Source organism: Falco cherrug, chromosome 1 (genome assembly GCF_023634085.1).
Source record: "Falco cherrug isolate bFalChe1 chromosome 1, bFalChe1.pri, whole genome shotgun sequence".
Classification (NCBI taxonomy): Eukaryota; Metazoa; Chordata; class Aves; order Falconiformes; family Falconidae; genus Falco; species Falco cherrug.
This window is the reverse complement of record NC_073697.1, coordinates 38,432,928-38,443,544: the sequence shown is the minus strand read 5'-3', so window position 1 is coordinate 38,443,544 and position 10,617 is coordinate 38,432,928. Positions and strand designations below refer to the sequence as shown.

General features: G+C 64.3%; 2 protein-coding genes and 2 non-coding genes across 13 annotated transcripts in view; all 4 read right to left on the bottom strand.

The window, feature by feature from the left end:
* Positions 1–48: 48 nt before the first annotated feature.
* NOP56 (NOP56 ribonucleoprotein) lies at positions 49–4,103 on the bottom strand. The gene is made up of 12 exons (XM_055703076.1): positions 4,036–4,103; positions 3,732–3,821; positions 3,476–3,590; positions 3,235–3,396; positions 2,919–3,117; positions 2,500–2,687; positions 2,210–2,361; positions 1,918–2,018; positions 1,453–1,601; positions 1,147–1,268; positions 830–964; positions 49–627 (listed from the first exon to the last, which is right to left on the bottom strand). Exons 1-12 carry the CDS (start codon positions 4,036–4,038, stop codon positions 400–402), a joined length of 1,644 nt encoding a protein of 547 aa, XP_055559051.1. The 5' UTR covers positions 4,039–4,103; the 3' UTR covers positions 49–399.
* On the bottom strand, positions 1,042–1,110 carry LOC114014861 (small nucleolar RNA SNORD57). Its single transcript, XR_003558533.1, has one exon. It is a non-coding gene; the product is annotated as a small nucleolar RNA SNORD57 (small nucleolar RNA).
* LOC114014862 (small nucleolar RNA SNORD56) lies at positions 1,342–1,412 on the bottom strand. The gene has a single exon (XR_003558534.1). It is a non-coding gene; the product is annotated as a small nucleolar RNA SNORD56 (small nucleolar RNA).
* Positions 4,104–4,461: 358 nt separating the features above from the next.
* Positions 4,462–10,617, bottom strand: part of DCTN1 (dynactin subunit 1) — an 84,686-nt gene continuing 78,530 nt past the window's right edge. For 7 of the 10 annotated variants that reach the window (XM_055702888.1, XM_055702896.1, XM_055702904.1 and 4 more), the window contains 7 exons: positions 10,313–10,479; positions 8,554–8,568; positions 7,798–7,931; positions 6,441–6,630; positions 5,554–5,630; positions 5,085–5,174; positions 4,462–4,940 (listed from right to left, as the gene is read on the bottom strand). In XM_055702888.1, coding sequence (XP_055558863.1) covers positions 4,803–4,940; positions 5,085–5,174; positions 5,554–5,630; positions 6,441–6,630; positions 7,798–7,931; positions 8,554–8,568; positions 10,313–10,479 — 811 coding nt within the window. In that variant the 3' untranslated portion in view covers positions 4,462–4,802. The remainder of the gene's footprint in view (positions 4,941–5,084; positions 5,175–5,553; positions 5,631–6,440; positions 6,631–7,797; positions 7,932–8,553; positions 8,569–10,312; positions 10,480–10,617) is intronic. The other 3 variants (XM_055702891.1, XM_055702915.1, XM_055702947.1) reach the window with 1 other exon arrangement.

The following is a 10,617-nucleotide window of genomic DNA, read 5'->3' as shown; positions in this document are numbered from 1 at the left end:
GCAGCCCATCCTGGGCACCTGTCTGCACTACAGTAAGTCAGAAGAGGATGAACAATGACCTCAGCCCTTTATTGAGGTCCGGTCACACGGGGTGGGTTTCTGCCCCACGCAAGCTGTGGGCATGGCCCAGTGACAGCTGCCACATGCAGCCTGAGCCACCCCACGGGAAGGGGCCACAAGGAAGCAACACTGCATAGGCACAGTGCGCCAGAGCACTGCCCCAGGGACTGCTGGCACCTTGGCCTGGGCAAAGGGACTCACCCAGACCATGGGGTGCCGCCAGTTCCGTTGTGTTATGCTGCCATGAAATGCTGGTGGCCACAAGGGGCCATGCTGAGCTGACCCGTCAGTCTGTGAGTCCATGCTGCTGGAGTACGGCCTGGCTCCAGCTCCACTCCCCTAATCCTCCTCTGAGTCCCTGGCTCCCTTCTTCTTCTTCTTCTTCTTCTTTTTCTTCTTTTCCTCCTCCTGGTCAGCCTCTACCGTTAGTTTCCTTTTCTTCTTGGGCAAGGCCTCTTCCTCCAGCCCATTCTCCTCTGGCTCCGAGACAGCCTCCAACTCATGCTCTGATTCGGCCTCCTGCTGCTTCTTCTTCTTTTTCTTCTTCTTGGGCTCGATGTCGTTCTCCTGAAGGAAGCTCAGAGTCGGCAGGAGCTGTGCCTGGCCCAGGGAGCTGTGCGGCTGCCCCACATCCTGCCTCCCTCACCCCTGCTGTGAGGCTGGAGCCCGGGCCCCACCCCACAAACCCCGCACAGCTGCAGGACAGGCAGGACCATCACGCTCCCCCTCCGCAGGCCCTCCCAGCACCACACCACCCCCCGGCCTTCACCTGTGTCTCCAGCACGGAGTTCTCTGCCTCCTCTGCAGCTGCAGCCAAGGCCTCCAGCCGCCGCTTCTCTCGTTTTTTCTTCTTCTTCTCCTTCTTTTCCTGCTTCCTCTTGACCTCAGCCACCACCTCACTTGCCTGAGGAAGGAGAGCAAGAGCTCAGTGCTGCAGAAGGTTCCCAGCCCAGCGTCCCTCACCACCCTGCGGCACTGGTCGGATCAGCCTCATTAAATCAGTCTTTTCCCTCCATGGTGGGTCAGGACGGCAGTTTGACATCATGTCCAACAGCAGGGCCTGGCTGGCCCCAGCAGCAGCCTCACCTCCACCACGGCCTCCTTCATCACCTCCAGGTTCTTGCGGGGCGGCTCCCCTGTCTCATAGAAGGCCAAGCGCTCCTCCACCTGTTCCCGCAGCTTGTCCCCAAAGACACTGGTGGGAACCTCTGCAGGGATAAGAGAGGGGCTCAGCACCCAGCACCCTGCCCACCCCAGCACCCGATGCCCCTGCCCCACGCTCTGCTCAGACCACAGGAGTCACCATTCACACTGTGAGATGCTGTTGACGAAAAATATTCCCATCATGGCAGAGCTGCCTGGCTGCCCCGCCTGCCCCGGCCCTGCGGGCACCTGAGAAACAGTCGATGCGAGAGGCGATGGTGCACTTGTTGGCCAGGTAGCGGGAGATGCGCCCCTTGTTTTTGGCGGCTGCTCGTCCAATGAAGGTGGAGTGGAAAATAAGCCCGTACTTGGGAGTGTTCCCTCGTGTCTTCAGAGCCCTGGAAGCAGCCGGCGCGGCGGTCAGGGTGGTGTGGGGGTGCCTGGGGCCGAGGGCACCCCCAGACTGGAGCTGCCACCCACCGCCCTCCTCCACCAGCAGCCCCGGCTCTCGCCTGCAGGCGGCACAGCCACCTCCCCCCTGCCCCGCTAACCTGCGGGGTGCCCGGGGCACAGCCCCGCCAGCAAGACACAGAGCTACGGTGGTCGCTCAGACTGGGGCTGGCTGCTCACAGGCGGGCGAGGCCCCAGAGGCCCAGCACGTCACAGCCAGCGGCCCAGGGGCCTGCCATCACCGCGACCACCCTGCAGTGGTACCTGAAAAGGGCCTTCTCAGCCCCCAGGATCTGCACCGTCGAGGCTGGGTACTTGGCCAGGTTTGTCAGGCTGCCGGCATGGGAGATGAGGCGGGCACCCACCTGGGAAGGAAAAGGGTGGGTGTTACGGCTGCTCCCCCCCTACGAGCACAGCTCCAGGCTGTGTGCGGCCCCCCGGGACAGGGATCAGCAGTAAAAGGTGTCAGCAGCACAACTCAGTGGATTGACAGATTCACTCAGACATCATCTCCATGGCCCGGGGCAGCCCAGGGTGCGCAGGCACTCGCACTCACCACCTCCCCGATGAGGGCTGAGAGGCTGGGAGCCACCTGGCTCATCTTGGAGCGCAGATATTCCTGCAGGCCCTTGCGGTACTCTGAGAGCGAGATGACACGGCTGGAAAAGCTCTCAATGTTGATAAGGTCGAGCGGGGAGATGTCCATCCCTGGAGAGGTGAGTCAGGGGCTGAGCAATGCCCACTGTGTGGCCAAAGCCCCCTCCCAGGACAGGCAGGTCCCCTCCTGCCACAGCTCAGCCCCCCCAGGAAGTGGTAGTGGAGCCGTCACAGCCCATCCCCACTCACCCATGGAAGAGCGGGAGGCCTCCAGGATGGCCTGGGCCTTGGCGCTGTCCATGACGATCTCCTCCAGTCCCTCCAGGCTCTCCTCGCTCAGCTCCTTGCGGTTTCCGATGAACTTGGCCAGCCGGCAGTACGTGTAGTTCTCAGAGACGATCTTGATCAGCTCGGGGAAGTGGTACCCATACCATTCCCTGCAGGACAGCGTTAGTGTCACAGCCCACCCCTCGCGCACCCCTTGTCCTGCGTGTGGCCCCCAGGCAGGCTCCAGCCATGGCACTGCTGACCAGGCCAGGCCGCCTTCGGGGCGCTGCTCTCCCTCCCCGTCCTGTACAGGCAGCCGGAGGGGCAGCTGCCTGTGGTAAGCGTGGGGAGACGGGCCTGTGCCCCAACCCGGCCCCCTGCCACCCCCCGGCCCCGCTCACCGCACGCGCATGGAGAAGGTGTTGATGTCCTTGTCCAGCTGGTCCAGCAGGCTGATAGACTGGATGATCATGTTGTCCACACGGTTCACGTTGAACTTCACCTTGGCCCGGGAGTAGCTGTGCCCAAGGCCCAGTTGGGCCTTGGAGGCCGACTGGGCGGTCAGGCCCTTCACCAGTGCGTGGAAGTGCAGGCGGATCCCTGCGGGGGCACCGAGCGGTCACTGCCCATGCCCCCCTCCCCCCCCACCCGGGGTGTCCCCTCTGCCCCCACACTCACCCCACCGAGGCATCCCCTCTGCCTCCGCCCTGCACTCACCCCGCAGGATCTCGGCCACCACTCCCCCGGTCTGGCACTGGTAGCCCAGCTCCTCCAGGATGGCAGCCCCGATCTTGGCGTCGGCCACCCCCAGCAGTGCTTTCTTCTTCTTGGCCGGCATGGAGGTCTCCAGCAGCAGCCGCAGGTCCTCATGGAGGATCCCTGCGGGAGGGGCGGGTCAGCGGGGCCGCGCCGTTCCCCGCGGGGAGTCCCGGTGCCCCCCCCCGCCCCCTCCGCTCACCCTCGGAGACGGCGTTGATGTTCTCCAGCGCGCTCTGCGCCGACTTGAAGGGGGCGAACGCCACCAGCTTCACCACGTTGTGGAACTTGCCGACGGTAAGGACGCTCTCCTCCACCTGCGCGGCGCCCGGTCAGACCCCGCCGCCACGGGGAACGGGGGCGGCACCCAGGGCACGACCCTCTCCCCGGGCGGGACGAAGCCGCCCCTCGTCCCCCGATCGCCCGCCCCCCCCGCCGGGGACCGGGGCGGTCCGTACCTGCGGCAGCAGCAGGCTGATCTCCTCCACCTCCCGCACGGCGAACAGCGCGTACCCGGCGGCATGCTCGAACAGCACGTGCAGCAGCACCTGCACCGGCACCAGTCACCGGGGCTGGCGCTGGTCCCGCTCCCGGCCCGGCCCGGCCCGCCCCCCGCCCCCTCCCCGCCTTGGCACAGGAACCCCCAGCCCGGCCCCCGCCGCGCCCCGGTCCGCCGCACGCCCATCTCCGGCCCTCCCGGTCCCCGGCCCGGCCCGATGCGGGCGGATGGGGCCGGCGCGGCCCAGCCCCACGGACACTCACCATCCCTCCACCGCCGCCGCCGCCGGAACTGACACCGCCGCACCGGAAGCCCGCCCCTCCCGTCCGCGGCCAATCAACGGCCGCACCCCGGCAAGCCCCACCAATCAGCGCAGGCTACCGTAACGGTGGCGCCGCCAGCCAATCAAGTACAGGACTGCGCGGTCCCACCTCCTTTCGCCTCCTTTTCCAATCAGGCCCAGGCAATGCCTCGGCCTCCCGCCCTTTCCCGCTCCTCTGACCAACGGGGGCCGCCCGCGCGCGTCCTGCGCTCCGCCCCTGTCCCGCGTTTCGCGCCCCGACCTTCGGCGGGGCTGCACGTGGCGGGACCCACCGCCCCCCCGGTCTCCACACCGCCCCGGATCCCCCTGCCCCTGCCCTCCATCCCCCCCGGCCCAGTGCCGGCGCAGGAAGGCGCGGGGCCGCGGGCAGCTTCAGGGCAGCTTTATTCGAGAGTGCGAGTGCCGGGGGGGCCGCGCGGCTGGGGGGTCGCAGCCCCCGGCCCGCAGCGGCCCCACGGGGCGGGGGGTGGTTGGAGGGCTCCGGCCCCCCCGGTGCAGCCCCGCCGCGGCGGTAGGGGGGTCCCGGCGGCCGTAGTGTCTGACAGCGGCGGGGCGGGGGGGGGGCCCGGCTCGCCCCGGGGTTCAGCAGCTCCGGCTGCCACCGCACGCGCGGGGCCGGGGAGGAGCAGCGGCCGGGGCCGGCAGGGGAGAGGCAGCGGAGGGGTGCGACGAGCCGCAGTCTGTGCGGGGCGGGGGGCCGTGCCCGGCTTAGGAGGCGAAGTGTCCCCGCAGCTTGTGGAGCAGCTCAGGGGTGAGGAGCAGCCTGTGCGCTTGGCTGTGCCCCGGCGGGCAGGGGAAGGTCACTTTGCCGTAGTAGGCCATGCCCTCCTCCTTCTCCTGCTTGGCCTGCAAGGGCACAGCGACCTTAGGGGGGGGCACACCCGGGGGGGCGGCCCCCCTCCCCAGCCACCGCCACGCACCACCCCGGAGCAAACTGGGGGGGGGGGGGGGGGGGCATGGAGGCTCTTGCCCCAGCCCAGGGGGTCTCACCTTCAGGAAGGAGGAGGAGGGGAAGATGCCGAAGTTGGTGGATACGCTGGCGCCCAGCTGCTGCTGGACCATCTCCCGCATCGTGTCATCCTGCGGCAGGAAGAGCATGGCACGGTCGCCCCCAAACTTGCTACTGCTGTGGCAAACGCAGGCCCTCCACCCCGCCGAGCCCCTCATCTCCTCACCAAGTCCCTTGCTGCTCCACTGAGCCCCTCACTACCGTGCTGAACCCCTTGCCGCCATGCCGAGCCCCTCACCGCCCCACAGCCCCGGGACTCAAACCCAGCTTCATTTGGGAAAGGGGCAGCACCTCACCCCCGCTACCAGTGACGATGCTCACATTGAGATGTGCCAGTTTGTTCCCCCCACGACGCAGGGGGACAGGAGGGCTGGGCCTGGGGGGCCACCAGGACACCCACCCTCCCACCCCAGCAGCAGCCTGCAGCTGGCGTGGGGGGGCTTGCCTTACCTTCAGGGTGTCGATGCTGTTTTTGAGGGACCACAGGCGGGCCGTCTGCTCCAGCAGCCGCGCTGATGAGCTCCTTGCTGCAGAAAATGGCAGGAGATGAGAGAGGCAGGCGCCCTGCGGGCTGGCGAGGCACGGGCAGGGCTGCACGGGTGTAATGGCAGCACCAGCACCCATCCAGCGCTCTCTGCCCCGAACACCTCCACTGTGGAGCAGCGGGGCCACCTCGCTCAGCCCTGACAGCCTGCTGCTGGCACGGGCTCATCCGCTGGCACGGGCTCATCCGAATGCCGACACAGGGGAGGGAGGTTTAGAGGAGGGAGGAGAGGGAATTTGTCCCCCTCGGGGCTCGAGGGCCAGCCAGCCAGAGCTGCAGGGCGCACAGTGTGCGCAGAGCACTCGCCCACCTCAGGTTCTTTGTTATGGTGGGAGGTTTTGGGGAGTGAGGGGCTCCCAGCTCACCCAGCAGTGCCGCAGGGAAGAGGCTGAGCCATGCTGACTCCAGGGAGCAGCTTCAGCCCCTGCGCTCTGAACCAGTGCCACACTGTCCACAGACACATGGATGCCCGCAGCCAGGGGGACGGGGACAGCCATGTCTTGCGGGCACAAGGCCATTCCCTGCTGCACAGGGAAGCCTGTGCCACCAGAGCAGATCCCTCGCAGGCAGCCCTCAGCGGGTAGGCAGGAGCTCTGCCCCGCAGCAAACCCTGCTCTGGATGCTGGCCAGACGGGAAGTGTGTGCCAGTCCCTCCCCAGGGCAGAGAGAAGATGTAGAGCTTGCTCACAGACCGTGGGCCAAGCTCCCTCTGACTTGCAGCTGCCTGTGCCCACCCCACCCCACCCCCCGCTCCCCAGGTGCTTCAGCCAAGGAAGGTTTGTGTAGGACCTACTTGACTTGGTCTGCTTCATGTCTACAACCTTGGCGTTGGCGCTCATCTGATAGAGGGTTTCCAGGAGCTGGCTGGTCTTGCGATACAGCGTGTGCGTGGCCAGACCTTCTCCCTGCTTGTTCTTGGGGAGGGACATCTTGGGTACCTGCAGAGGCGTCAGGCTGGCCAGCTCCATCTTCATCTGGGCTCCCTGGGACCAATGGGGAGAAGGTCATTAGGGGCAGGGCATTTGTTTGGGAGGAAAGGAGCATGGAAAATGTGGTGTAAAGGCAGCAAAACGAAGAGCCCAAACGAGGGGAGGAAAAAAAAAAAAAAAAGGCACAAAACTATAGCCAAAACCACCAGAGGTTGGATCTTCCAAGGGTGGGAGCACCCACGGGCAACAGTGATGCCCCAAATGCAGCAGGACACTGGAGGAAAGCCCTAGGACAACCAGCTGGGCATACGTGAGGCTTGGGGACGGGGAAACAGGTTGGCACCTCAGCACTTAGAGAACTGTTACTCAACAGCAGCCATATGTGTGACTCATTAGATGTAAGAGCTATCATTAATGGCTTCACAGTCGTGCATAAGTCTGCATAATTACGTGTCTGTGAATTAATATTAGTGGAATGTTGTTCGGTTAATTAGATTATTTGCTGCTTTGCCAATTCCCTCATAGTGCGTTAATCAATAAATGCCTTAATCAGCCTGCATCAGCCAGCATCTGGAGTCCCTGGTCTGAAGGTGGGATCAAGGCTCGGCAGTTACAGCACTGGCACTGCCAGCCACTCCAGCTCCAAGCCGCTGACCCTGCGCTCGGACCCTTCCCCAAAGGGCTCAAAGCGCGTCACTAGTGGAGAGCTCACTGCGAGCCCCGCAGCACAGCTGTGGCTCCTGAGCATTGCCAGATGTGGTGGACTAAGCACCCTTCCTCCAGCTTATCCCAGGTACACTACATCCCAGGCAGACCACCCTCCCTGGCCTCCTGGGACACAACTTTGCCCAAGACCACCAGCCGAAGGCAGGCGCCAACCTGTGGCAAGCCCCCAGCCCAGAGCCTGCTGATGCAGGGAGATGAACGCCCCCGAGCAGTGCCGCAGCGCCGTGGGACAGCCCTTCCCTCTGGCTGCCATGCTCCTAGGGTGCAGCCTGAGCTTCTGGCTGCAGAAACAGGAACAGTGCAGCTGTGCCCTGGCCGGACTCCTTGCAGAGCCCCACTTTGTACAGCAGAGTCCAACATGCCTCTTACCATTCCCGTTTCTTTTCTGGAGGAAACCCACAGTGCAGAGGGCAGAGCTGCTCTGCCGCACGGGAGGGAGCACATCGGCGGCGCCCGGGGACCCGCCACAGGGTGAGACACCTCCCTGCACCTCACCTTGAGCTGGTTGTTCTCATTCTTGAGGTGCTTGATGGAAAGCTGCAGGGCATCAATTTGCTGGAGAAGAAGAGGTGAGTCCTTCACCTGGACAGGTCCTGAGCCACCTCCTGTCACCTGGCCGGCACCTACACCTGCGGACAGGCACGAACAGCATCAGCAACATCACATGTGAGCGTGGAGCAGGACTGCTAGAGCAGTGCTGGACATGCAGACAGACTCAGCAAAGGGATGAGTGCCTGCAGCACAGGGGGAAGCAGGGCCTGCCCATGTGTGCCCACACACTGATGGAGCCATCACCGACATGCGGCACCTCCCATGGAGAAGGCCAAGATGCTAGCAGGCTGGGGCAGCACCTCACCCCCACATGTCTCCTCAGCAGCCTGGCACTCCCAGTGCCCACTTCCCAAAGATGTGGGGCTGTGCCAGGCTCTGGGCACTGTGGGGACCCATCTCTCCGCTGCGGGAGTCGCACCACCCTGCACCTGTAGGGGTTTCATGCTCATCACTCCCTTCTTGGGCTCCTGGTGCTGTCCAGGTGCACACCAGCTTCGAGCTCCCCTGCGCCACAGGCTGCTTGGCCTCTGAGCCAAGTGCTGCCCTTGAGCAGGACCTGCATCCTTCCCCCTGCTCCCAAACCAAGCCTTGTCCCAGGGCCATGCTTGGGTGCCTTGGGACGCTAGTCCTCCCCTGGCATGCACTTCTGGGGGCTGGAGGTGGCGGGGAGCACTGGCATGCTGGGGTGCAGTACCGTACCTCTCTGCTGTTCCTCTGCAGTACAAGGAGAGGAGCCAGAGGAAAGACAAGAAGAAGCAGAATTAAAGCCGAGGATTGAGTCTGAGAGGAGCCATGGCCAGAGAAGCTCTGGTCAGCCATGGCTGTGTCCTGTGCCAACCCCCATTCCCCTGATCCTGGGAGCAGTGACCATCCCAGTGGCCCTGCTGGGGCAGTGGGGCTCCGTGTGCTGCTGCTGCTGGATCTGGCCAGGAGCCAGTGAGCCCTGGCTGTAAGCGCGGCCATGCGTGACCCGAGCGGGACAGGCATGCACCCATGGTGCGGCTCCTGCAGAGCTGGCCCATGACAGCCCCACCCTGCTGCGTGCCCCGAGGCCTGGTGGCCCACGCTGACCTGCTCCAAGCTGCTCTGCCTGAGCCCCCCTGCGCAGGGGCAGAGGAGCAGCACCCGCAGGCTGCCCCGCTGCACCCGCTGTGCACTGCACCCCTGAGAGCTGGGGTGCCTCCGGGACGCACTCCCTGTGCCCCCAGCTCCCTTCTCTGAAATCCAGAGCTGGTGAGCAGGCTGGTGCCGGCACCATGCTCACGGCGCTGCATATGCTGTTTGGGAGTGAGAACACGCTGCCAGTGTCCCCAGGAGCCAGAGCATGTGGCCACAGTGACTCAGCGAGAGGCCGCAGCTCCAATAGGGCCAGAAGCTGCTGGATACCAGCAGCCAGGCTGTATCCAGGTACACCTGACCCAAATCAGGTGAAAAGGATCAGGCACCCACTGGATCCCTGCCACGCTGGGGCCAGAGGGCCAGGCTACTCCACAGCCACCCTGGTCACGGTCCTGAAGGACACCCGAGCTCTCAGTTCTGTGGCTATCCTACAGCCAGAGCTCCTGACAAAGATGCGGAAGACCTGCTTCTGACACCAGCAGTTTTTGCAGGACTTTTCCTCCAGAGTGACAAGGAAAGCGCTAACACCCCAGCTAGCCGGTGCGAGGACCTGCAGCCTCAGGTCTGAAAAAAAAGTTGAAAAACCTGAGCTCCAGACACTGAAGGAAATTTTTTTTTTCCAAATTAAAGCATCCAGTTTTCTTGAGGCTCACTTACCACCATTAGCAGAGACTAAAACAGAAAGAAATAGTCAGTCTATCCTCACATGTGGCCAAAACGGCTTGATTCTCATCTTGCACTGATTTTACATTAACCTGCCTGCCCTGCCTTGGAGAGGAGCAGCAGCACAGGTGGGTACTGCCTGCAGCAAGGACATGCCAGCTGGCAGGCGCACACCACTGTGTCGCCATGGGAGTATCAGGGCCATGGGAGCATCCCAGTGGGAGGATGGGCCCACAGACTGGGTGCTACAGCAGCCAGAGCGGGGTGCCCCGCCACCAAGGGCCCCCCACAGGGACACCCAGGCTAGCTCCACAGGGGTGCCGCCGCTGCCCTGCCCACCTGAGCAGGGAACTGCTAGACAGCACTGGGGAGCTGCCGGCGCTCCCCACACCCCCAAAATCATTACAGCCTGCATGCCCCCTGCCCTCTCCGCTGCCAGCGCAGGGGGGGCTCTGGCTCGCCGTGGGAGGGCTGGCAGGCAGCACGGCTGGCTGTCAGAGCATGTTCCCAAGCTCCTGCCGGCAGCCTGAGCTCCCAGGCAGGCACCGCAGGGTATCCCCCCCGACAGCTCCCGGGCTCCATGTCGGGAGGACATCCCAGGCTCCCTTTCCAGCCTGCACATGCCCCACACCAGCTGCAGAAGTGTTTGAGCGCTCTGGGGACGCTGGTTACGCACCTCCGGCAATGCCAGACACGATGGAGGCCACTCCGGAGGCAGGGGCGCCGCGCAGGCCCTCAATGGTTCGCTTTGACTGGTTGTTCAAGCGCTGCTTCAGCTCCACTTTCTCTGATTCCAGCTGATCGATATCTGCCTGAAGAGCATCCATGGTCTCCTCAAACTCCCTGGGAAGAGCACACAGAGTCACAGGTGTACCCGGAGACGCTCCTCCAAAGGAAAGAGGCAAGCAGTCCAGGACCCAAGAGCTCCTGGCTTTGCCACGCATCCTGCTTCAAGCCCAAACCTGCTGACCCAGAAGCTGG

What these genes read in the sequence shown, in the direction of transcription:
- NOP56 (XM_055703076.1), bottom strand. An exon ending in CATCAACGCCGTCTCCGAGG is followed by an intron (nt 3,397 to 3,475) that starts GTGAGCGGAGGG and finishes CCCCTCCCGCAG; the next exon opens with GGATCCTCCATGAGGACCTG. An exon ending in ACTCCGTGCTGGAGACACAG is followed by an intron (nt 628 to 829) that starts GTGAAGGCCGGG and finishes AGCTTCCTTCAG; the next exon opens with GAGAACGACATCGAGCCCAA.